The sequence below is a fragment of the Sus scrofa genome, chromosome 3, assembly GCF_054392235.1.
Source record: "Sus scrofa isolate SSC_HxYL_T2T_F1_AM1 chromosome 3, Sscrofa_HxYL_maternal_Yorkshire_Landrace_v2.0, whole genome shotgun sequence".
NCBI lineage: Eukaryota > Metazoa > Chordata > Mammalia > Artiodactyla > Suidae > Sus > Sus scrofa.
In genome coordinates this window covers 52353508-52380738 of record NC_139385.1, presented here as the reverse complement: position 1 = coordinate 52380738, position 27231 = coordinate 52353508, and the positions used below count along the sequence as shown (strand labels likewise).

Genomic DNA, 27231 nt, shown 5'->3' with positions numbered 1-27231 from the left:
TATTTTTGCCACTCCAGTTTAATGTTATAAGCCTTCTGTTTCTTTTCTTTTTTTTTTTGGTCTCTTTAGGGCCACACCCATGGCATATGGAAGCTCCCAGGCTAGGGGTCAAATGGAGCTACAGCTGTTGGCCTTTGCCACAGCCACAGCAACGCCAGATTCTTAACCCACTGAGTGAGGCCAGGGATCGAACCTGAGTCCTCAGGTTCATTACAGCTGAGCCATGACGAGAACTCCCTGTGTATTTTCTAAATGTTGCATGGAATGAGAACCTGCTTTGTACCTCCAGTCCAGCCTCATTCTCCTTCATCCTGTGAAACATGTGGTGTTTCCCCATTTTACAGATGAGGTTTCTGAGGTCTAGGGATTTTCATTCCTCTGCATATTGACTTGACTGGCATGGGACTGGGGCGCGTATTACCGACATCCTCCAGGGTGTTTTGGGTACTTCTGGCTGCTGCCGTGCTTCATGAGTGTCTACCTCGCCAACTTTGGAATGAGGTCATTTCTCCTTCATAGGGCATTTTTAGTAACCTCATGTCCACTTCTGTGCGTATTACATGTCATTTCTCTAAAATGTTTATTTAGTTGTTTCTTACTCTGAGATCAGTTCATGATAACTACATATAAATGACATGATTTCTTCTCTCCTTATACAGGCCCCTTATACACCTTTTCTTACTGAATTGATGTACCAGAATCTAAAGATGCTGATTGACCCTGTTTCTGTCCGGGACAAGGACACACTGAGTATCCACTATCTCATGCTGCCCCATGTTCGGTAACAATCATATATATGCCTTGCCTAAGCCATGGGAAGGAGTGTTGCCAGAGATGCACGGATGTAGGGGCCCCAGTTCCCTGCTCCAGCCCCTCCATGCCCTGCTTTCCACCTGAGCTGCCGCTTAGGCTACAAAATGGGTAGAGGGATGCTTCGTGTGGAATCCCTGTTAGAGCTGTGGCAGGTAGGATGTGGGATTGATCTCGGACATGCTAGACACCAGGAAGTAGGCTCAAGCTTGCTGCCTGTGCCCTAAAGGCATGTGCTGTCCTTTCCAAGTTCCTCCCTGGGAAGCCTAGCCCCACAGTCACGCCTCTAGCCTAACCCTCTTCCTCACATAAGCAGTCCTCTCTTTGTGATTTTCTCCTTTTAAATCTAATCTCTTTCATATCCCTGCATCTATCAATTAGAGAGGAATTGATTGACAAGAAAACTGAGAGTGCAGTGTCTAGAATGCAGTCTGTGATTGAACTTGGGCGAGTGATTCGAGACCGCAAAACTATTCCAATAAAGGTTTGAAATTTTATTTCTATTTTACATTGCACAGACCTAAATAATTATGTTTTTGGTATATTTTCTTCATTATAAAACGCAATAAGGGTGTGAATGGCCCAGTACTGGATACACCTGCTTAGTCTGGAGCTTGATTTTCAGTTAAAGCATTTAATATTCATTTTTCTGCGGTTTAGAGGACCGGCTGCTTAGTGAACTTCCGCTTCCTTTTTCCCTTTCTAGTATCCTTTGAAAGAAATTGTAGTTATCCATCAGGATCCAGAAGCTCTTGATGAAATCAAGTCTTTGGAGAAGTATATCATTGAGGTAAGACAGTTAATTTGGTCTAAATAGACTTGTTTCCTCAGGAAGATTATTTTGATTAGTACCCTTTGTACAAATACACTCTGAGTGAATAATTTGTCCTTTTCCTTTTGGATATCAGTGTATACATAAATTTTACCATTTATGAATGTTTATACCTTTCCTTTTTTTTTTTTTTTTTGTCTTTTGTCTTTTTTGTTGTTGTTGTTGCTATTTCTTGGGCCGCTCCCGCGGCATATGGAGGTTCCCAGGCTAGGGGTAGAATCGGAGCTGTAGCCACCGGCCTACGCCAGAGCCACAGCAACGCGGGATCCGAGCCGCGTCTGCAACCTACACCACAGCTCACGGCAACGCCGGATCGTTAACCCACTGAGCAAGGGCAGGGACCGAACCCGCAACCTTATGGTTCCTAGTCGGATTCGTTAACCACTGCGCCATGATGGGGACTCCCCCCTTTTTTTTCTTTTTAAGGGCTGCACGTCCAGCATATGGAAGTTCCCGGGCTAGGGGTCTAATCCAGAGCTGCAGCTGATGGCCTTTGCCTGAGGCACAGCCATGTGGGATCTGAGTTGTGTCTGCTGCAACCTCTGCCGAAGCTCGCGGCAATGCTGGATCCCTCACCCACTGAGTGAGGCCTGGAATCACACCCGCGTCCTCATAGACACCTTTCGGGTTTGTCACCGCTGAGCCACCACAGGCACTCCTATACTTGGTTTTTAGAGTCATCATGAATTTTTACAATGAAATTGTAATTCTTTAACAATGATCTCAGGGTCTGTGAATTTTTCACCTTTGTTGGGTCATTTATCCCTTCATCAACTTCTCTTCCCCAGAGTACTTTTTGATTATTAACAAGGAGAAGAAAAAAAAAAAAACTTTGTTCCTTCAAATTACGGTGGAGATAATAACACAGACTAACACTTACTGGGGGTCCACCATGTCTCAAGCACTGTTCTGAGGGCTTTGTGTTAACTCATTTGATCCTTACAGCACTCTGAGAGATCACCTCATATCTAGATGGTCATCACCCCCTTCTAAGGATGTTCACTAGGGTATCTCCTACTGACTTGTTGCTAGCATTTTACACACATATACACACATTTGTACGTACGTATGTACACATCAGTGAATACAGTGGATCATATATGTAGTTTTTGTTTTGTTTTTAATGGCCACACCCGAGGCATATGAAAGTTCCCAGGCTAGGAGTCAAATTGGAGCTGTAGCTACCAGCCTACACCACAGCTCATGGCAACTCCAGAACCTTAAGCCACTCAGCAAGGCCAGGGATTGAAACCTCATCCTCATGGATACTAGTCAGTTTGTTACCACAGAGCGATGATGGGAACTCCTGTAGTTTTTAACTTACTTTTTTCACTTTACAGTATTTCTTAAACAGCATCTCATGTTAAGATATAGAGATCTAATTGATTCTTTTTAAGGGTCTTGTGCTCTACCTACTGAGCTATCTGGGTGACTGAACTTACTCTTTTTTTTTTTTTTTTTCCTTTTTTAATTTTTGTATTTTTAGGGCTGCACCCACAGCATATGGAAGTTCCCAGGCTAGGGGTTTAATTGGAGCTACAGATGCTGGCCACAGCAACGCCAGATCCGAGCTGCATCTGTACCTATAACACAGCTCACAGTAATGCTAGATCCTTAACCCACTGAGCGAGGCCAGGGGTTGACCTGTGTCCTCATTGATACTAGTCAGATTCGTTTCTACTGAGCCTTGATGGAAACTCCAGTTTATCCTTTTTAATAGCTGCAGAGTTCACTTTATGACTGCATCATAATTTATTTAATTACTCTCCTGTTGCTGGAATTTAGGTTTGTGATTACAAACAAAAGGGGTGTGTGTGGGTGCACACCTATGTCAGCATAAATATGTTGGATAGATTCCTAAACAAGTTTTGTCAGAAGTTTAAACTGTCATGTCAGTTGTCCTCTCAAGATGCTCTATTCTATGATGTTTTAAAAACAAATATATCATTTTTTTATTTCATTTTTATTCCTTTCACAGGTAATATTTAAATCTTTATCATATGGTGTGGCTGTGGTATAGGCTGGCAGCAAAAAAGTCTTTATCATAGAAAATAATTTCTATATATGATATTGAATTGCTTGAGAATTCCAGACAAATATTAGAAACTAAGGAGTTTATAACTGTAGAAACTGAGAGTTTATAACTAAAGAGTTACAAATTCTGTAATTAATGCTTAAAATATGGGTAAAATAGAATATGTTTAAATAGAATATCTTAGTCACTCTGAGTTAAAATAATATATATAATGACAAAATTAGAAATTTCCCTAAAATTTGCCTCAGTTGGCTATTCCATATCTTACTTTCATATTTCCTGTGTGGTCACCATTTCCTGATACACTGGCATTCCTTAACTAACTAGCATGATGTAGGCATGAAATGTTATTAATTGGTCCTTTTGGTTAATTTTTAGGTAACTTTGTGATGCTTTGAAATTGCCTGAGCAAAGGTTTATCCCTGAGATAGGAAGCTCATATTTCTAATTCTAGAGTCCTTGTTAGTTGAGTTAGATTCTACTTAATTGATTGATCTGGACAGGATTTTTTTCATACCATACAATTCATTGGTTTTTAGCATTATTTATAGCGTTGAGCAACCATCACCACAATTTTATAGCATTTTCCTCACCCCAAAAAGAAACCCAGTATCCGTTAGCATTCATGTACCATTTTCCCCAAGATTTTGTCATCCTCTGACGAACTCAAATCTGTCTTCTGTCTCTGGGTGTGCCTACTCTGGACGTTTTCTTTTTTCTTTTTTATTTTTTTTTGTCTTTTGTCTTTTTAGGGCTGCACCTGTGGCATATGGAGGTTCCCAGGCTAGGGGTCAAATCAGAGCTGCAGCTCTGGCCTACACCACAGCCACGGCAACTTGGGATCCAAGCTGAGTCTGCAGCTTACACTACAGCTCACGGCAATGCCAGATCCTTAACCCACTGAGCACGGCCAGGGATCAAACCCGCATCCTCATGGCCACTAGTCCTGTTTGTTAACTGCTGAGCCATGACGGGAACTCCTGAGCTTTTCTATAAATGTAATTGTACAATGTGTGGAATTTTGTATCTGACTTCTGTGATGTAACACCAAGGATCATTCATGTGATAGCATGTATGTGTGCTTCATTCCTTTGTACTGCTAAATAATAGCCCATTGTATGGATATATATACCGCATTTTGCTTATTCACCATTGATCATCATTTGAGTTGTTTCCACTTTTTGGTTATTGTGTTATGTTTAGTTATTATGTTGTGTTTGGATATTGTATTTGGTTATTATCTTGCTATGAATGTGTGCATGTTTTTTGTGGACATGTTCTCATTTCTTTCCTTCTTTTTTTTTTTTTTTTTTTGTCTTTTGTCTTTTGTTGTTGTTGCTGTTTCTTGGGTCTCTCCCGCGGCATATGGAGGTTCCCAGGCTAGGGGTCGAATCGGAGCTGTAGCCACCAGCCTACGCCAGAGCCACAGCAACGCGGGATCCGAGCCGCGTCTGCAACCTACACCACAGCTCACGGCAACGCCGGATCGTTAACCCACTGAGCAAGGGCAGGGACCGAACCCGCAACCTCATGGTTCCTAGTCGGATTCGTTAACCACTGCGCCACGACGGGAACTCCTTTTTTTTTTTTTAAGGGCCGTGCCATGGCATATGGAAGTTCTCAGACTAGGGGTCAAATCAGAGCTAATGCTGCTGGCCCATTCCACAGCCACAGCAATGGCAGGATCCAAGCTGCATCTGTGACTTACACCACAGTTCATGGCAACACCAGATCCTACTGAGTGAGGCCAGGGAATCAAATCTGCAGCCTCATGGATACTAGTTGGGTTTGTAACCTGCTGAGCCACAATGGTGACTACATTTCTTTCATTCTTATTTCATCTTGTCTACCATCTGTAGGAATTGAATGTTCGAAAAGTTACACTGTCTACAGATAAAAACAAGTATGGCATTCACCTCAGGGCAGAACCAGATCACATGGTCCTGGGGAAGCGTCTGAAGGGAGCCTTCAAGATGGTGATGACGTCCATCAAGCAGCTGAGCAGTGAGGAGCTGGAGTGGTTCCAGGAGAGTGGTGGGTATATGCTTCCTTGGGGGCACCATTCCTGGCGTCAGCCTCATGGGTGTCACATACTTAGACTCCTCTTTGACTTCTACTATCACAGTCTTTTGGATAAAATTTTCTCTGTCCATAAAAAAATTTATTAGTATTAGGAATAATGTTGATAATTTAGAAAAAAGAGAATAAAAATGACCCATCACCCATCCATTTAATGCAGATTGAATGCCTAGTATCTGTTGTTTGTTATGTTAGGTACTACGGTATTACTGAAATTCCGATTTATTTCATTCTAGATACATATGTAGTCATATATTTATAGCTTTACAAAATGGAAATCATGCTATTGTTTTAAATTTCACATTTTTCACTCATATTTTTACATTTTGTGTTGATTTTAGGTTTGTATTTTCACTTTACATAGTAAACATTTTTGTGTTATTTGTCTTTCTGTTTGTTTGTTTTTTGTTTTTGTTATTTTGCCGTTTCCTGGGCTGCTGCTGCGGCATATGGAGGTTCCCAGGCTAGGGGTCGAATCGGAGCTGTAGCCACTGGCCTAAGCCAGAGTCACAGCAATGTGTTATCCGAGCTGTGTCTGCAGCCTACACCACAGCTCATGGCAACGCTGGAACCTTAACCCACTGAGCAGGGCCAGGGATCAAACCTGCAACCTCATGGTTCCTAGTCGGATTCATTAACCACTGAGCCACAAGGGGAACTCCTGTGTTATTTGTCTTTAAAATGCTATTTCAGTAACTGCTACAAAAATTTTTTCTTCCAGTGAATACCTGATATTTAACTAGTCTTATCATTCATGCTTTAGATTGTTCTAATTCTTTCACTAGTATAAATAGTATTTTGGTGAATACTTTCACAGGTTAATATTTTGTCAAATTGATTCCTTTTGGCTAGATTTCTAGATAGAAATTACTGAATCTGCTGGGTGAACCTTAAGTCACCATTAAGTTCTACAAAGGCTGATGTGGGTCTAGAAAAATCTACCCTAGTGAGAGAGCAGAACCCCTTGAGATTAATTACCAGCCAATAGTATAGAGTGTTATTGCTATCAGATGTTGCTTGTGGAGAAAAAGATGATGACTTTTAGAGGTGCCAGAATGAAGACTAGACGATATTCTAAAGAAAAAAAATTATGTTTTAGTTTTAAAATACTTAGTTTATTTTTTGTTTTTTGTTTTCTTTTTAAGGCTACACCTGCAGAATATGGAAGTTCCCTGGCTAGGAGTTGAATCAGAGCTGCAGCTGCTGGCCTACATCACAGCCACAGCAACTTGGGATCCAAGCTGCATCTGCGACCTACACCACAGCTCATGTCAATGCCGGATCCTTAACCCACTGAGTGAGGTCAGGGATCTCAGATTTGTTTCTGCTGAGCCACAATGGGGACTCCCAGATTCCCCAAATTTTTAGATAAAATTTATAAAACACAAGAGACTAGCAACTAAAAATTGAATCAGTACTAATTTAACTTGATATGTTAACTTAAAATCTGCCTTCAAGTCACAAATGTTGTTTTATTAGCCAAAATATTAAAAATTCCTGAAATAAAAGCCTTATTTGAAACTGAACTCCTATGATTTCTAACCTATAGTTTCTGAATGGGTTGTTTTGCATTGATGGATAGCAAAATACTTTTCAGATTATAGTGACATAAAGTGAAAACGATAGCCCATTTCTCAAAGACCAAGAAGATAATTTGTGAACTACTATAGTAGGCTTCCCTAAAGATAGAAATTGCCGTCTTCAGCTGTTTATTAATTCTGCCTGCCATAAATAGGCATGATGCTGAGAACTTCACACTGTCTACCTCACTGCACCCTGCTAGACAAATAATAGAACATAGGGTACTACAACCGGTGGGTGAGGAGACTCAGTCCAGTTTGACTCTGTAGACTGAGCATTCTTCCTTAAAGCATGCTGCTTGTGTTTATGGTAGGGATTCATTGCCTCCTGACACATGTTGTTGGGCCTGGGAGCTTACATACAATAGTAGATGTTGGTGCTGATTTAAATGTTTTCAGGGCAACATGGTACAGTCTAAATAATTTTATGTTTGTCATATCTTTGACTGGAACAATGATATGAGTCAGGAGGACATAATCTCTTGAAGACTCTATAGCTTGATGATGTGAAGATTTTTTTAAAGAGTGGCACAATATATTGGTAACAGGGCAGCTTGAGGAGTGAGGTGCTGACTGAGTAACAGTGACAATTGCTTCTCCAATAGGGACCATCGTTGTGGAAGGCCACGAATTGCATGAAGAAGATATCCGCCTCATGTACACCTTTGATCAGGCAGCAGGTGGAACGACACAGTTTGAAGCACACTCAGATGCTCAGGTATTTTTCTTTTCCCTCGAACATTTCCTTACCAAAAGATAAGAACATAAGAGGAGAAAATCTTTATCTATATCTTACCTGACAGTATTGGAAGCTTGTTTATTTGTTTGTCTTTTTAGGGCCACATTCATGGCATGTGGAGATTCCCAGGCTAGGGGTCTTATCGGAGCTATAGCTGTCAGCCTACACCACAGCCCCAGCAACACCAGATCCAAGCCTTGTGACCTATACCACAGCTCACAGCAACGCTGGATCCTTAACCACTGAGCGAGGCCAGGATCAAACCTGAAACCTCATGGTTCCTAGTCGGATTCGTTTCCGCTGCACCACGATGGGAACTCCTGAGTACTGGAAGTTTTAGATTGGCCTTTTTGAACTCCTCTATTGTAACTCCTTGACATATGCATTTCGTTAGTGAATACATAAATATCTTGTGACTTATGCATGCAATTGTCCTAGGTGTTGGATCATACAAAAATCAGTAAGTTGGAATCCCACCTTTGAAGGAATGAGTTGGTCTTGCACATAGAAAAGTTAAGTCAGGCATGTCCATATGCCATGGGTGCAGCCATAACATTAAAAACTAAACAGAACAAAATTCTTAGAAGTTTATAACACAGCACCATTTAGTCACACAACTGAGCCAAAATAGGATTAATGTAGTTTGTTTATAATTTGTGTCCTCCTTTGTTAACAGCTGTCCTTCATCTCTGGAGAGAGGTGCAGCTTTTCACTTTTCTTCTGTAGGGTGTTGCTCACAGGAGATAGCATAAGACCAGCTTTCAAGAGAGTCTCTAACGTAACTCTGATTTGTCTACTAACATTGACAACTCTTCTGATACACAAAGTCACCAATCCTGAAGCACTTAGAGCAGCAGAAGTTTTCACAGTGGTTCCTCTACCAACCAACAAGTGGATTGAAGGCCGCAGAGCATCCATCTTTCTTGTTCTGTTTAACCATGACCCTTGCTACCCTCTGCTTTGTTTTTGTGATTCTAGACACAATTGCTACAATGGGCCACAATACTTTTTATATGGTTTATTTTATTTATTTATTTGGATTCTTTTTTTTTTTTAGTTTTTATTTTTTCTGTTATGGTTTGTTTATAGTGTTCTGTCAATTTCTACTGTACAGCAAAGTGACCCAGTCACACACACATATATATACATTCTTATTCTCACATTATTCTCCATCATATTCCATCATAAGTGACTAGATATAGTTCCCTATGTGTGTGGTTTATTGCCACCTTGACTTTTTTATGTTATCTGTCCTAAAGGTTGTGAATGAAATGGTAATAATGGTAGTGTCATTTCTGTAGCAGAGGGCAGTGTACTCGTAAATTAGGCACCATGCCCATTTACGTCTTTGAGGACATTCAGTGAAAGAAGTTAATAGACTTGCTCCACTTCATGAAGGCGCAAGAGGTAAATTGGAGACAGATGGTGAATTAGGGCAGGGCAGCCATGGCAAACAATACACAAATCATGTCAAGAAACTCAGGAGCATCCAAAGACAGCAGTTCTTTGAGTAGACACCTTCTGAGAGTGAAGAGAGATGATGTGATCCATCACAACAAAACACAGACCCAGAATCCAAAACTGCCTGTACGTCTTCAAGGGGTGCTATTTAACCCCCCTCACTTCTACCTCAGACTTGACATGGAAACAAGCCTTTCTCTGTACTTATTTCTATCAAATAACTTATCAGGTAGAATAATAAAAACTGACTTTTCTTTATTTTTTTTTATGGCCACACCCACAGCATATGGAAGTTCCCACGCCAGAGATTGAATCCGAGCCACAGCTGCAGCCTACGCTACAGGCATGGCAATGCTGGATCCTTTAACCCACTGTGCCAAGCCAGAGATCAAACCCATACTTCTACTGCAACCCGAGCTCCTGCAGTCATATCCTTAACCCACTATGCCACAGTGGGAACTCAAAAAATTTCCATTGAACACCATTTTGCTCAGTTTTGCTCAGTACATCATGGTGTATGTACACTGTTTGCTGCTACAGGTGTTGGTTCTCTTAGATGTCACCCCTGACCAGTCAATGGTGGATGAAGGAATGGCTCGGGAAGTTATCAATCGCATCCAGAAACTTCGCAAAAAGGTTAGTTTGTCAGATAAAGAGCAGCTACTGTTTTGGAGTTTTGCTTTGGTTTTTTCCTTTGGTTTTTATTGTCATTGTCAGGAAGGAAAGGAGAGGTGGGTAATATAAATCATAGTAAATCATTTATGATAATTAATCACTGATCTATGGTCCATTTAGTTTGTACTAAAGGCCCCTTCTTCTTGCTCCTTGTTCACTCCCAAGCTCAGTGTGTTTCTCTGATCAGGAGCTTTCAGGCAACCTGTGCTCACTGTCTAGCTTTTTCAGTTTCTTAGGACTCTCACAAAACCATCCCTTGGCTAGATAGCCCTCCTGGCTGGCACAGAGGTCATTAAAGGTAACAGTGAATGTCTCTGCGGAAGGGCTCCTTGCTCAGGGGAGAGATTGTTGGATCTGGACAGAGTGGAGTTGTGCTTCCTCATTCAGAAGCTGGAGCCACAGTGGAGCACAGAGCCCACTGCCTGCCTCTACTGGGTGAGAGAGCCAGGGAGCCTCTACCCCAAGGAAGGCTCCCACAAGTCCCCCTCCTCAGGATAGGCATCTGAGACCTATAGTTCAGTATCTGAGAAGGCCACTTCAGCAGATAATGGGGTGCTTGTGAGCTCTGTCTCAGTTCAGAGCTTTGTGATTTCTTTCTTAATCACTCATTTTTTTCAGAGAATTGATCAGGATCCTCTCCCCTTCCATGATGACTCGTCGTGGGAACTTCATCAGCCCTGCTTAACAGAATCTTATATTTTAAGTGACACATGTGGCTTTCCTTTTCAATTCTTTTTGTTTGCTTTCAGTGCAATCTGGTTCCAACTGATGAAATAACAGTTTATTATAAAGCAAAATCCGAAGGAGAGTATCTGAATAATGTTATCAAAAGCCACACAGAGTTCATATTTGCTACCATAAAGGCTCCCTTGAAACCATATCCAGTTCCTACATCAGATAAAATCCTTATTCAAGAAAAAATGCAGGTGAGTTATGAGTTCTGTTGAACTATTAAGAGATTTAGGATTGGATTTTATTATGTTTATAGGATCATATCTTAATGTTCTGTTCCCTAGTAGCAATTAGTGTAGTTCTCAGTCTTGAAGTATTGCTCTGCACAGTAGTGAGTAGGGTCAGAGAGGTGAGGTTCGCAAGAAGGGAAAGGAAATTAGAACTGTTCTCATGGCAATTCTCTTGGGGAAGGGAACCAGGATGTGTGTGTGTGTGTGTGTGTGTGTGTGTATACACACACACATATGTATAAGAATTGCCAAGTTAAATGGCTATGTGGTGCTGTTTTGTCTAAAATTAGAAAAGTCAATATTGTGGATTCTGAGACTTATTGTTAAAAGTAAACAGCAATTGGAGTTCTCTTGTGGTGCAGTGGGTTAAGAATCTTGTGTTGTTAGTGCAGTGACTTGGGTCACTGCAGTGGCACTGGTTCTGTCTCTGGCCTGGGAACTTCCATATGCTGCAGGTGCAGCTAAAAAAAAAGGTAAATAGCGGTTGACTTGAAAAGCAATTAACTTTCATAGTGGTAGGTAATACATAAAATTTTATTTCCTGGTGGTACATTTTTTTTTTTTTTTTGCTTTTTATGGCCACATCTGCGGCATATGAAGTTCCCAGGCCAGGGGTCCAATTGGAGCTGCTTCTAAGGCCTGTGCCATAGCCACAGCAACACTGGATTTGAGCCACATCTGCAACCTACGCTACAGCCTATGCCAACACCAGTTTCTTAACCTACCAAACAAGGCCAGGTATTAAACCCACATCCTCACAGAGACAGTGTCGGGTCCTTAACCCCGCAACAGGAACCCCTCCTGGTGGTACATTTTAGATGTAACTATGGAAGATACATGAAAGATTTTGGCCTGTAATTCAGAAGTTGATCATTTATAATGGGAGGAATTCTTTTCTATGTCAGTCATTTATTAAGTTGTATGTGTATTTCGCTCCTACTTTGTATGGGACAAATGGAACAGACAAGCAGGATCTGAATATGACTGTCTTTTCAGAGGGGCAACTTACAAGTGTTTTCTGTTTTGCATAAGAACAAGGTAAAAGAAAAAAAGAGGAGTTCCTGCCATGTCACAGTGGAATCAGTAGCGTCTCTGCATACTAGGATGCAGGTTAAATCCCTGGCCCGGCACAGTGGGTTAAAGGATCTAGCATTGCCATAGCTGCAGCATAGATCACAAATGTGGCTCCAGTCTTATCCCTGGCTAGGAAACTCCATATGCCGTGAGGCAGCCAAAATAATAATAATAATAATAATAAGTAGGAAGTTGTAGCTCTTGATTCTTTTAGTGATGAGATTGAATATTGCTTCAGAATTGCATAGAGCACCTGTTCTTACTGAGAAGTAGTTGCTATCTTAGTTGATGACACTGTGGTCAGATGCCAGAGTTACCCAGTCACGTATCCTCATGTGCTTAGTTAAAAGGATCTGACCTGGAAGTTACACTAACCAGAGGATCATCCATGCCTGCCCCTGCTTGTGCGTATGTCAATCTTAACATTTGTACAAATGGCAGTGAACAAGGTAAGAGTAAATGAGCCCCATGTTCTGTGTTTTTTTTTTTTAGTTAAACTCATGAATGTCTTTAATGCTATAAGAGAATTGGTAAAACTGGATAACTTTTTGTCATCAAAATGAACCACAAAAGTAAATGATTGAACTTGCATTGATAGGAAGATGGAATAGATGTACTTTTCCCTATCCCTGCCACAAGTACAGCTAAACATCCCAGACATTGTATATAAAAACAAGCATGAGTAGTTCCCATTGTGGCTCAGCAGTAACGAACCTGACCTAGTATCTGTGAGGATGCGGGTTCAATCCCTGGCCTCACTCAGTGGGTTATGGATCTGGCATTGCCATAGTCTGTGGATGTAGGTTGCACATGTGGCTCAGTTCTGGTGTTTGCTGTGGCTGTGGCATAGGACTGCAGCAGCAGCTCCGATTCAACCCCTAGCCCAGGAGCTTCTATATGCCACAGGTGCAGCCATAAAAAGGGGGGAAAAAAGAAAGAAAGCAAAAGTGGGAGTTTCCTGTTGGCTTAATGGGTTAAGGATCCACTGTGGTCATGCTGTGGCACAGGTGCGATCCCTGGTCTGGGAATTCCTGCATGCTGTGGGGATGGTCCCCCCAAAAAGAAAGCGGGGGTGTCTGTTCATTCCAATAAAGTAAAACTTCATAGCAGATGAAATTACCATTGATATTAAATAATGATATAAATGTTGATCCAAAAGAAAACGTAATGATCCTAAATATCTATATACTTAACAGAACTGTGAAATATGTAAACAAAAACTGATAGATCTTAAATGAGTATAGAAAAATCCAAAATTATAATTTGAGAATTAAATTTGCCTCTTTCAATAATTTATGGAACAACTAGATAGAAAATCAGAATGTAATCAGTATTTTTCAAGCACCCTACCTAAGAGCAGCTGACTACACATTCTATTCAAGTTCCCATTTACCAAGCTCCCATTTACCAAAATAGATTATAGCCTGGACCCTAAAACAAACCTCAGTAGATTAAAGAGTTGAAGTCATACAGAGCATGTTTTCTGACCACAATGGAATCAAACTAAATCAGTAACACAGAGATAAAAGCATAATCTCCATACATTTGAAAGCTAAAGAACATACTTCTAAATAATACATGATCAGGAGAAAAGTGTCAAAGAAAAAAATGTGTAAAACTGAATGAAATGGTAAATACAACATTAAAATATGTGGATTACAGCTAACATCTCTGAAGACTAACGTTAGAACAGAAAGTTTCAAATCAGTAAAACTCAAGAAACTAAAAAAAAGCAAGCAGAATAAAAATAAGAGCAGAAATTTTCAATGCAATTGGCAACAGAACAATAAAGAATATAATGAAGCAAGAAATGTGGGTTCTTTGAAAAAAATTAATAAAATCAGTAAACCTCACCTCTAGTGAGACACATACAGAACAGATGAAAATACTAATTACCATCATCAGGACTGAAATGACATCATACAGACTGCAGAAATCAAAAGGATAAGCCAATACTGTGAATAGCTCTCTCACATGAACTTGACAACTTGGATGAAATTGACCAGGTTTTCCAAAAGCACAGACTACCTCAAATCAACTCATGAAATAGAATAGTTTTAGTAGCCCTATCACTTTTTTTTTTTTTTTTTTTTTTGTCTTTTTGCCATTTCTTGGGCTGCTCCCGTGGCATATGGAGGTTCCCAGGCTAGGGGTCGAATTGGAGCTGCAGCTGCCAGCCTACGCCAGAGCCACAGCAACGCAGGATCCGAGCCACGTCTGCGACCTACACCACAGCTCACGGCAACACCGGAACCCTGACCCACTGAGCAAGGGCAGGGACCGAACCCGAAACCTCATGGTTCCTAGTCGGATTCGTTAACCACTGTGCCACGACGGGAACTCCCCCTATCACTATTAAGGAGGGTGCACTTACAATTTTAAAACTCTGGAGAAAATTTGATTGTTTAGTTGAGCTTAAGTCTATCACTGATGGCACAGTGCCCATCCAAAAGGGAAATAGATATACTCATAAAGTGAAATGCTACATACCAGTTAAAAGTAATGAAATGTGGAATTCTCCTGTGGTGCAGTGGTTAAGGATCTGGCATTGTCACTGCAGCAGCTTGGCCTGCTATGGAGGCGAGGGTTCAATCCCCATCCCTGCGCAGCTGGTTAGAGAATCTGGCATTGCTGCAGCTGTGGCATAGGTAGAAACTGCAGCTGGGATTCAGTCCCTGCCCCAGAAACTTCCATATGCTGTGGGTGCAGCCATTAAAAAAATAATAGGAATATATATTTATGTATAAAGTTTTTATACCTCAAATACAAATATTTTTAAAGAAAAACAACTTTTGCAATTCATGTAAATTTTAAAAATAAATCACATTGTAAATAAACATATGAAACAAGTACCACAAGATAAATATGAAAACTTAGACTTGAGACATAAAGTTCATAGTAAGTTTGTCTTGGAAAAGGGAGAGAGACTAAGGAAAAAATGTAAAAGAGATAGCAATTTAAAAAAAAATAACAATACTCTCAAGTAATTTCCAGATCCACATAGTTTTTCTAGAGAATTCAACCAGGCTTTAAAAAAAACACCAGCCCAACAGAGAGTCTTTCAGAAAAAGAATAAAGAACAATCTCCAACTCACTTTAAGGTGTTATTGACACCGAAACCAGATCCAAACAATACCAAAAAAGGAAAACCATAGACCAATATCTCTCATCAATAGAAATCTAAAATTCTTACCAAAAAATCATGAAAAATAATATAGCTGTATATACAAAGAACATGACACCTCATGACAGGTGAGGTTTATTCCAAGCTTGCAAGGCTGGTTCAGTATTCAGAAAGCGATTGGTGTTAAAAGGTTATAAGATTATGCCAGTTGTTACAGAAAAAGCATTTGAAAAAATTCACTATCCATTTTTGATTTTCAAAAACACGTCAGAAAAGTGTAGTTCCCGTCTTGGCTCAGCGGTTAACAAACCTGACTAGTATCAATGAGGATGCTGCCTCGATCCCTGGCCTCGCTCAGTGGGTTAAGGATCCAGCGTTGCCATGAGCTGTGGTGTAGGTCACAGACATGGCTCAGATCCTGGGGCTAGAGCTCTGATTAGACCCCTAGCCTGAGAACCTCCGTATGCTGTGCATGCGGCTCTATAACAACAAAAAAAGAAAAGCGCTGTCAGAAAAGTAAGGAAGAAGAACTTTATCATTTATGAAAAACCTACAGTTGGAGTTCCCTGGTGGCATAGTGAGTTAAGGATCCAGTGTTGTCACTGCTGTGGCATGGGCTTGATTCCTGGCCTTAAAGGGAGAAAGAGAAAAGGGGGGTGGGGGAGGGAGGAAGAAGGGAAAAGAGACTCTATTGTGAGTCTACAAAATGTGGCCAGGTGGTATTTGAGAAAGGAGCAAAAGCAATTCAATTGAGTAGTCTAGGAGTTCCCATTGTGGCGCAGTGGTTAACGAATCCGACTAGGAGCCATGAGGTTGAGGGTTCGGTCCCTGCCCTTGCTCAGTGGGTTAACGATCCGGCGTTGCCGTGAGCTGTGGTGTAGGTTGCAGACGCGGCTCGGATCCCGAGTTGCTGTGGCTCTGCCAGTGGCTACAGCTCCGATTCGACCCCTAGCCTGGGAACCTCCATATGCCGCGGGAGCGGCCCAAGAAATAGCAACAACAACAATAACAACAACAACAAAAGACAAAAAAAAAAAACTGAGAGCAGAAATCAATTAAACAGAAAGCAAATACAATAAAAAAAAAAAAAGAATCAATTGAGTAGTCTATTCATTATATGGTACTAGGCATTTAGATGTCCATATGAAAAAAAAATGTCCTAGATATACCTAAGTTGTACATCTCATACAGAAATTAACTTAGGAATTCCCACTGTAGCACAGTGGGACCGATGGCATCTCTGGAGCACTGGGACACTGGTTTAATACCTGGCCCGGCACAGTAGTTAGCCAGAATTGCCACAGTTGTGGCATAAGTTACAGCTACATCTTGGATCTGATCCCTGGCCTGGGAACCCCATGTGCCATGTGGCAGCCAAAAAAGAAAAAGTAATAACTTAAAATGGATCACAGACATAAGTATAAGTCTGTAAAACGTTTAGGAAAACAAAATTTTTCAATTCAAGACTAGGCAAAGAATTTTAAGACTTGATACCGAATCACAATCCATAAAAGGAAAAACCGATGAATTCAACTTCCATCAAAATGTTTAATTCTGCTTTGTGAAAGATCCTGTGAAAAGGATGAAAACACAAGCTACAGACTATGATAAGATCTTTGCAAACCACAACATATCCAACAAAGGCTATATCTAGAATATATAAAGAACTCTCACAACTCAAAACAGTTTAATGATATCTATTTAGAAAATGGGGAAAGGCATGAATAAATGTTTACAAAAAATAACATTTGATGTTTCCCTTGACTTTTCATTCAAATTTAACTTTTTTTCTTCAGTTTCACTTATATATATGGCTTTTTAGGTGGCGTATTGCTTCTGGAAAATCCAAAAGGCGATAATAGATTGGACCTTTTAAAGCTGAAGAGTGTTGTTACTAGCATTTTTGAAGTAAAAAATATGGAACTGTCTGTCTTCCATGGTGAAACAGGTATGTAGAAAGTCAAAAAGATGTCCATCCATGTTCTTTGACGTGAGGCAAATTAGTGAAGATCTTAATTTGGTAACGGTTATTGCCTTTTTTCCTGAGTCTGTGAGTCAGGGCCAGCTTCTACAGCAGTGCCTGCCCACACTGTCTCTTTGTGCCTCCTTTGTGTCACGTGGCTGAAAGAACACTGGACTTAACAAGATGAGGATTCTAATCCTGCCTTCTCATCTGTTAGCCATATGACGCAGTCTAGGCATCAGAGACTAGTGAGTTTTAACTTTATTAAACTAGTGAGTTTTAACTTTATTAAACATAGTGCCTACATCTTAAATCCAATAAGTCTCAATAAGACAAGCCTAAATAAAATTTTTAAGAATTATAAGTACATTTCCTTCCACTATTAGGTTTAATTGTGACATGACCACCCAATCCCCTACCTCTACCCAAAAAAAAGATTATGTTGAAGTCCTTATCTTAACCACCAGTACCATCACCGAATGTGACCTTTTTTGGAAATAGGTTCATTGCAGATGTAATTAGTTAAGACAAGGATATACTTGAGTAGTGTGGGCCCTACTCCAGTATGACTGGTGTCCATATAAAAAGAGGTCCATGTGAAAACAGAAAATGACAGAGATAGGAATTAAGCAAACCCACACACCAGGAAACACCAAAGATTGCTGGGAACCTCCAGAAACTAGGAAGAAGAAAGGAAGGATTTCCTTAGGAGTTTCCAGAGGGAGCATGGCCCTACTGACACCTTTAGTTTTGGACTTCTCACTACAGAGACCTGTGAGACAAATTTCTGTTTTAAGCTGTCCCTCTCACCCTCAGTTTCATTGAGTCTTATGACAGCCGTATGAAACGAGTACACTCAGCAAATCTCAACGTTAATTTTAGACATTTAAATAGCTTTCATAAAGGAAGAAATCTGAATGGCCAATAAATAAAGGGAAAACTGCTGAGCCTCAAAAAGCCACAATGAGGTTCTATACATGCACCCAGATTGGCAAAATTTAGAAAAATTTCACAGTATCAAATGTTGGGAATATTGTGAAATAGGAACTGTCATTCACTGCTGGGTTGTCAGTTGATATGAGCACTGTGGATGGAATACCAGTTTGCTCTTATATATATTTTAACTAAACTTTTAAGGGCTGGATGAGGGAATCAAACCTGATGTGGGAGAAACTGGGGAAGTAAAGGTCTGGAAGAAGTGGGGGATCCAGGAAAACTCAGACCAGAAGCCACCAAGGGGAGCTGCTAAGTCAGTCAGTGGACAGCATGGGTCTCTATCTGAAGTCTCTAAGATAAACAAGGGCAAACTGGAGCTTATAGCCATCTAGCCACATCTGATAACAACACTCAAGAGCCCTACAAAAGAAGCTTTGCCAGAGTTGCTTATGCACCTGGCTTAGAAGTTGGAAGAGTACAGAAGTGTGGGTTGTTCCTGCTCTCTGACCCAGCAAGTGGCAGCCTGTGAAAGCTGAGTAGTGCCCAGGCCCCACCCTGACCTTTAGAGGCTTAGTGATTTTAACTAAACTTTTACCCTAAGCAATATTTAACTGTATCTTAATGAAATTGTATATGTCTTGCCATTTTCCACATATGTTCATTAGTCAACTTCTTTTTTTTTTTTTTTTTTTTTTTGTCTTTTTGCTATTTCTTGGGCCGCTCCTGCGGCATATGGAGGTTCCCAGGCTAGGGGTCGAATTGGAGCTGTAGCCACCGGCCTACGCCAGAGCCACAGCAACGAGGGATCCGAGCCGCATCTGCAACCTACACCACAGCTCACGGCAACGCCAGACCCTCAACCCACTGAGCAAGGGCAGGGACCGAACCCGCAACCTCATGGTTCCTAGTCGGATTCGTTAACCACTGCGCCACGATGGGAACTCCATTAGTCAACTTCTGACTGTAATTATCTTTTTTTAATATATGGCTTCTTTTCATGATAAAGTTTAGGATTCTGATACAAAAGGAAATGTTAAGAAGAGCTGTAATATGCAGGAAGAATACTAAAAAGGGGGAGAATAATTTGCCTTATGTCTTAAACTATGAATGCTCTGTTTTGCATCATTAAGATGTCCTACTATTTGCATGTCATTAAAGCCTGATTTTATATAAGTGAGTGTTCTTTGATAAATAGAAATTAAAGGGAATGCGTCACTGTGAAGGTACATGGTAGTTTAATAATTAAATAGGAAAAGTGAATGACTTTAGCTCTGAACTATTCCCTCTGAAAGAATGATTTTTTTGTTACTGTTTTTGTTATTTTTAGAGATAAAAAACCAAACCAACCTAATGAGTCTTAGTGGAAAAACGCTTTGTGTGACTTCAGGCTCAGCACCCTCTGTGATTGACAGTCCCAGTACTCTTCTCTGTCAGTATATCAACCTACAGCTCTTGAATGCAGACCCACAAGGTGCGTACCTCTCCAAGTTGTGAACATCTTCAGTTGTCAGGTTGTGGAGTGCTAGGTGTGTTAAGATTTTTTTTTTTTAATATTCAGTCTCTCGGATGTTTATGGGTTTTTCCAAGTTGGCTTCAGTTTAGTAATTTAAAGTTTAGACTCCCACACTGCTTTGGGGACTCAGCTTATTTCTTTGGTTATATTTATGTAGACCTGACATGGTCATGAAATGAGATGAATTGGTTAGGTAAAAATTACAACTAAATTGAGTTCCCATTGTGACTCAGTGGAAACAAATCTGACTGGCATCCATGAGGATACAGGTTCAATCCCTGACCTTGCTCAGTGGGTTAAGGATCTGGCATTGCCACGAGCTGTGGTGTAGGTCACAGACGCTGCTCGAATCTGGTGTTGCTGTGGCCGTGGCCAGCGGCTACAGCTCCAATTTGACCCCTAGCCTGGAAATTTCCATATGCCACAGGTGTAGCTCTAAAAAGACCAAAAAAAAAAAAAAAAAAAAATTACAGCTATATGAAGCTGAAATGTTTAAATGCCAAACACAATTTTTAATTTTGCCTTCTTTTTTTTCTTGGAAAATGTTCTGAGAACTATTGTACATATCCATAACTTAATCAACAGACTAGATCAATACTTATTTTTACTGATACTTTAGGTCATCATTGTGCATATTTATTACAGTCTAAGGCTCTTCATTTGTGTACTGAATATTCTTACCCAAACTACTGGGCTTTTATAGTAGTTTTTTTTTTATTCAAAGCCTTTAGTTCTGCCGATTACTCACCACCCCCATTAGGGATCTAGTAGCTAGAGGGTGAACTCTGAGGATATAATCCAGTTTGTTTTTTCTTCTGTAGGGTGTTTAATGGGGACAGTGGGCACTCTTCTACTTGAAAACCCACTTGGGCAGAATGGACTCACCCACCAAGGTCTTCTGTATGAAGCAGCCAAGGTGTTTGGCCTTCGGAGCAGAAAGCTGAAACTCTTTCTGGATGAGACTCAAACAGAGGGTGAGATTATAGAACATGCTGATTTTCTTTCATTCTTTCTTTCCTTTCTTCCTCCCTCCCTTCCTTATTTTTTCCATTTTTGCTTTTATTGAAAATAGATTTTGATGCCATCAATCATTTGTAGATTATATGTGTGAGAGATAATACTATTGTTATCTTTTATCTTTTATTTTCTTTCTCCAGAAGGGTGCCGTAACATAAATTTTTAAAAATAATAATTGGGCATTCTGGTTGTGGCTCAGCAGTAATGAACCTGACTAGTATCCCTGAGGATATGGGTTCAATCCCTGGCCTTGCTCAGTGGGTTAAAGATCCAGCATTGCCATGAGCTGTGTTCTGGGTCACAGACATGGCTCATGACCCGGATCCCGCATTGCTGTGGCTGTGGCTTAGGCTGACGGCTGCAGCTCCAATTTGATCCCTTGCCTAGGAATTTCCACATGCCACAGGTGAAGAAGCCCTGAAGAGAAAAAAAATGAAGGAAAAAAAAATTCCAAAAAAAACACCTGCTCCTAGGTAAATTAGCTTATTTGCCAATTCTAAAATTGCCCTCTTCCCTCATCGTAATATAGTGAAATAACAGCTTGAAGGACGCTTAAAACTGACACTGGACCTCCTTCTTTTCAACTTATAAAGCATGCCTTTTCTGCATAAAGATGTTAAGAATTATGTCATTAGTTGACATATTCTATTCTCCATTCCATAATTCAGAAAGCAGAGTCAGGACAAAGCACAGGCTAGTGTCTACAAGAATATGTTTTTTTCTTTTTCTCTTACTCCCCCTTCCATCATCTACTTCTGTGATGTCAGCTTCTGCGGGTGTTCTGAGAATTCTCTATTAACATTTTAGATCTCTCCCTCAGTTCTGTTCTCTAATCCTTATTATACATCCAGTGCTCACTTTAATGCTGCTGCCACTGGAATCATTTCCTCAAACAGCTTCTCTGGATGGAAACTGCTCTTTTGTGTTCATAGATGTTCTTGTCATCCCATCTCAAAACCTTTTACCATTTCAGCCTTTTATTTACACAGCCTTACAGCCTGGAACTTGTTGGACTTTCTGAATCAAGATTTGTCTCTCCCAGCACTGCTGTAAAATTGAACATTATCTATTCCAGAGTTAGTCTTGTCTTTGCATTTTTGCAGTTTGAATAGGCTATGCCTAGATATAAGGCATTCTTTATTTCTGTTACAGTGTTTTGCTTTCTAGCATTTCCTTTTAATTCTTTCTTAGAATTCCCCTCTTTCTGCTTATATCACCCATCTGTTCTTACATGTTGTCCACCCTTTTCCATTAGAGTCCTTACCATCAATCCTCATAACTATAAATTCCTAATACAAACTCCACAATCTTTGCCATGTCCAGTCTGGTTGTGATACTTGCTTCATCTCTTCTTACCATGATTTTTCTCTTCCGTTTTTTATTTTTTTAAATTTTCTTTTTCTTTTTTTGCTTTTTTGTGGCCACACCTGTGGCATGTGGAAGTTCCCAACCTAGGGATCGAACTGCTGCAGCTGCCAGTTGACACCAGCCACAGCAACATAGGATCCAAGCCATGTCTGCGACCTACACCAGAGCTCACAGCAATGCCGGATTCTTAATCCACTGAGTGAGGCCAGGGATCAGACCCACATCCTCATGAATACTAGTCAGGTTCATTACTGCTGGGCCACAATGGGAACTCCCCGATTTTTCTCTTTTAGAACGTCTTTGTAATGTTTGGTTGATAGTTGTACATGGTATTTTGGGGAGAAGTAACTGCGAGGTTTTATGTTTATTTGACTAGGAGTGTGTCTCTTTATTGTTGCTGTAGTTGTCAGAGGCTCACATTTCCTTCTGTTGTCCTGTGATTTCCCTAGAGATTCCTTTTTAAATATAGTCAGAGCTTTGCCTCTTTTTTCAGCTATAATGCCCTATTGTACACAGGAGCATAAAATGTGGGGAAAGGAGAAGTGGAGTGTTTTATGATTTTGTGATTAGTTCTTAGTCTTTAGTGAGCCTGTGCTTCTGGGCTGTGACCCTCACAGGTGTTCCTCACCTTCTGAATTTTTCCCATGTTCAGATCCCCCAAGGCTCACCATTATCTAATGCTTCAAAACCTGTAGCTTGACACCCCAAATCCTTTCTGTTCTGGCCCTTATCTTTCTTTGCAGTTATGTCTTTGAAGCTTTTATCCTATCAGAAGGGTCTTTTTTAACTCTCCCTCCAACATACTTGCTTCTTTCATTATGGGTTAGTACTAAAGATCAACTATAAATATCATTTACTATTTTGATAAGCTTGTGTGAAACTTCATAGGCATTCTTTCTTCTTCTTTTTTTTTTTTTTTTTTTGTTTGTTTGTTTTTGTTTTTGTCTTTTTGTTGTTGTTGTTGCTATTTCTTGGGCCGCTCCCGCGGCATATGGAGGTTCCCAGGCTAGGGGTTGAATCGGAGCTGTAGCCACCGGCCTACGCCAGAGCCACAGCAACGCGGGATCCGAGCCGCGTCTGCAACCTACACCACAGCTCACGGCAACGCCGGATCGTTAACCCACTGAGCAAGGGCAGGGACCGAACCCGCAACCTCATGGTTCCTAGTCGGATTCGTTAACCACTGCGCCACGATGGGAACTCCTTCTTTTTTTTTTCTTCTTTTTTTTTTTTTTGGTTTGTTTTTGTTTTTGTCTTTTTGGCATTCTTAACTTCTTTTTCTTACCCCTCAAATCCATGGGTCATCAAGAGCAGTTGAGCAGCGGAAATGAAATGTCATCATTTCTCACCCATTCTATGCAAATGTAGGCACCTGGTTGAAACTGATCAAAGATAGAATCATATCCATGTGAATTAGATATTAGTACTACTACCTATAATTCACAAAGCAGATCTTACCTAAAATGTCTTACTGTATTCTTTGGGTTTTTTTTAGGGCCATACCCATGGCATATGGAAGTTCCCAGGCTTAGAGGTTGAATCAGAGCTGTAGCTGCCAGTCTACACCACAGCTCACAGCAACACTGGATCCCCAGTCCACTGAGCAAGGCCAGGGATTGAGCCTGCATCCTCATTGTTACTAGTTTGTTTCCACTGCACCACAACAGGAACTCCTGTCTTACTATATTCTTACTGCTTTGTAAGGTTGACTGAGCAAGTAGGTAAAAGCTTAAAAACGTTAAGTGATTGACCAAGATTACCAAGAATTCTGATACTCTTTCCAATCTAGTGTCTTTTCCTAATCCAATTATCTCTTGCTTCATTTTCATCTTATTCTTTCTTTCCAGATTGTCTTTCATAAAATATGAAAAATTTTCTAAGTTAGGATCACATAAAGCTTACCGTTTTAGAAACTCATTAATGCCTTCTTGCTTGTTCCACTAGATCCTAAAATACATCCCCAGGAAGTTCTTAGAGTTAGTCCTTCCTTTTGAATTCAGATCTGGCTAGAAGCAAAATGCCCCACAATAGGCAAAGAACTTTTAAAAATTTTCTTCTTTCTTTCTCTTTCCCTCTCTCTCTCTCCCCCTCCCTTCCTCTCTCTTTCTCTCTCTCTCCCCACTTATATATTCAGTGGTTTTTGGATCTATACCATTTGTGTTAGACTTTGAATGCTCAAATTTATTTTGTTGTTTTTTGTTTGTCTTTTTAGGGCCCTACCAGTGGCATGTGGAAGTTCCCAGGCTAGGAGTCGAATCATAGCTGCAGCTGCTGGCCTACACCACAGCCACAGCAACTCGGGATTCAAGCTAAGTCTGCAACCTACATCACAGTTCACGGCAGTGCCGGATCCTTAACCCACTGAGCAAGGCCAGGGATCGAACCCACATTCTCGTAGATACTAGTCGGGTTTGTTACCGCTGAACCATGATGGGAACTCCCATTCTTGTGTTTTTGTTTTGTTTTGTTTTTGTTTGTTTTTTGCCACACAGGCAGTGTGTAGGAATTCCTGGGCCAGGGATTGAACCTACACCACACAGCAGCAACCAGAGCACAGCAGTGAGAATGTAGGAGCCTCAACCTGCTAGGCCATCAGAGAATTCACTGAATGTGCAAATTTTTTATCTTTAGATGCATTGGCTCCTATATTTTTCATCTGAGCCTTCAGTCTTTGATAATGTCTTGCTTTCTAATGTTGCAAGATATCCTAGGCTTATCATGTACTCTTAATTTCCCCAGACCTGGAAATGACTGTTCTTCCTGTTATGGAGAGCTAGTATTTAGAGACCAGAATTTTAAGTTACTCTCTTGACATTGCTTCTAGGTCTCTTCTGTAGACATAGGAAGTATCTGTTTGGCTGGGGGTTTGGGGACACCTTGGGCTGAACTCAGAGTTCATTAGGTTGAGGGCGCAGTCCTCCAGTAATCTCCCCAAAACTTCAAACCCCATGTAAAGAGTTACTCTCCAACTATAAACTCAGACAAAAGAGTTTATGTAAGAACCACTTTCACTTCCGGTACCAACTCTAAAAGTTCAGAGAGTTTCCCAAAGTCACCCTCAAGTTTGATAATTTGCTAGCTGGATTCATAGAACTCATGGAAGCTATTGCATAAATGACTACATTTATTATGGACAGGATAAAAACTGGAGCCAGGCAAAGGGACAGTAGTATGTACAGTGATTACCAACCATGGAAGCTCACCTGACCCTTGGTATTCCAGAGTTTGTATTGAGGCTTCATTACATAGGTATGATTGCTCGTATGGTATGATTGCTCGTATGGTTGGTCTTTCTGGTGTGGCCAACTCCACCGTGAGTCATCTCACTAGCATCATTTTTCAAATGTCTCCTGGGACTCACAATAAATCACAAAAGATACTCCTATCAGGAAATCCTAGGGGTTTTAGAAGTTCCCTAGTAAGTGGGACAAAGTTTAAGCTTCTCTTTGGTGAGACCGAATTTTTTACTACCCAAGCAGTTAACATTTTAAAAATATTCATCCAGAATAGATAGAAAATTTTTCTCTAAAACTTCTTCTTTCCATTCTAGAAATTACAGAAGAAACTCCCATGAAGACTTTGAACACGAAGACTGTGTATGTTGCTGTATTACCAACGACAGCAGACTTATAACGTTCAGTTAGCAGTGTGATTCAGTCTTCCTTTCTCTGGCATATATACCTGTTGTTTCTCCCCCAAACCCCCAATCTCAACATGGGACAGACACATCAAAGATACTTAGTTGAGGTGCATGTATCATATGCTGCTTTTGGTCTCTGATAGAAATGGAATTGATTCATCAAGTGACTTGAGACTTCACGGTAATATTCCCACTTAACCCTAGACACGTATGCAGTCGTGTTGAGGGAAAGTCACAATGTCACCTCAGTACTACAGAGTATACTTCTGTACTTGAGCTTTTAAGTATAGAATGTAGAAATGGTTAAATTATATATATATAGATTATTCTATGGCCTTTTAAAATATATTTGAGGGAGTTCCATGGCACGGTGGGTTAAGGATCCAGTGTTGATGCAGCTGTGGCATAGGTCACATCTGCAGCTTGGATTCTTTCCTTGGTTTGGGAACTTCCACATGCTGCAGGTGCAGCAAAAAAAAAAAAAAAAATTATTCGAGGAGTTCCCGTTGTGGCTCAGCAGAAGTGAATCTGACTAGGAACCATGAGGTTGCGGATTTGATCTCTGGCCTCACTCAGTGGGTTAAGGATCTGGCGTTGCCGTGAGCTATGGTGTAAGGTCTCAGACACGGCTCAGATCCCACATTGCTGTAGCTGTGGTGTAGGCCAGAGGTATAGCTCCAATTCGACATCTAGCCTGGGAACCTCCATATGCTGCGGGTGCAGCCCTAAAAAGAAAAATACAAAACAAAACAAAAAAACTTATTTGAAATCTCTTGAAGAAATGAACGGTGTTATATTTTTTTGCTACCTGGGTTTTCCTGGGTAATTTGATGGGATATTTTAAGTTTCAATAAATCAGAACAATAAACAGACTTTCTCTCAGATAATATGTTAGAAGTAATTCATTCCCTCATTGTTCAGTGATAATTGGAATTTACAATCTTTAAAAAATGCAAAAACTCATGAGTGACTTCTGTATTGAGACAGCAGACTAAACATGTAATTTCACTTCTTCCCCAAATGCTGTGTCAGAGGCAGATGCCAAGACAAAATTAGATGTGCCCAAGATTTTATTAGGGGAAACACGTGAAATATAAAGGGGAAAAGACAAAGGCAAAATTAGAGCCTTCAGAAAGAGTCTATAGTTAGAAATGACCTGCATTTGTACCCATTACCTTGTCCAGTCAGTGGCTGTAAGCAGCCTAGGGGGCCTTGGCACAAATGCATTTGTTAATCTGAAAGTGTACTAGATAGAGACTGTCAATGATCTATATTCCCTATGTCAGATTCTCCTGAAAGGAGCTCTAAGTGGTGCATCTCTGACTGCTAGAATAAATGCATTCAAATCCAAACCCACAAAGTTGGAGGAAAAAAAAAAAAGCAAGTGTCAGCAAGAATCAGAGAAACTGGAACCCATGTGCAA

At 40.5% G+C, this 27231-nt stretch overlaps 1 protein-coding gene across 4 annotated transcripts in view; it reads left to right on the top strand.

Moving 5' to 3' along the window:
• Positions 1–26690, top strand: part of IARS1 (isoleucyl-tRNA synthetase 1) — a 76727-nt gene extending 50037 nt beyond the window's left edge. For all 4 annotated transcript variants that reach the window (XM_021086986.2, XM_021086984.2, XM_021086987.2 and 1 more), the window contains 12 exons: positions 660–781; positions 1192–1294; positions 1517–1600; positions 5537–5711; positions 7942–8054; positions 10077–10172; positions 10961–11137; positions 12591–12696; positions 17194–17319; positions 19598–19741; positions 20605–20757; positions 25719–26690. In XM_021086986.2, coding sequence (XP_020942645.1) covers positions 660–781; positions 1192–1294; positions 1517–1600; positions 5537–5711; positions 7942–8054; positions 10077–10172; positions 10961–11137; positions 12591–12696; positions 17194–17319; positions 19598–19741; positions 20605–20757; positions 25719–25801 — 1482 coding nt within the window. In that variant the 3' untranslated portion in view covers positions 25802–26690. The remainder of the gene's footprint in view (positions 1–659; positions 782–1191; positions 1295–1516; positions 1601–5536; positions 5712–7941; positions 8055–10076; positions 10173–10960; positions 11138–12590; positions 12697–17193; positions 17320–19597; positions 19742–20604; positions 20758–25718) is intronic.
• The last annotated feature ends 541 nt before the right edge of the window (positions 26691–27231 follow it).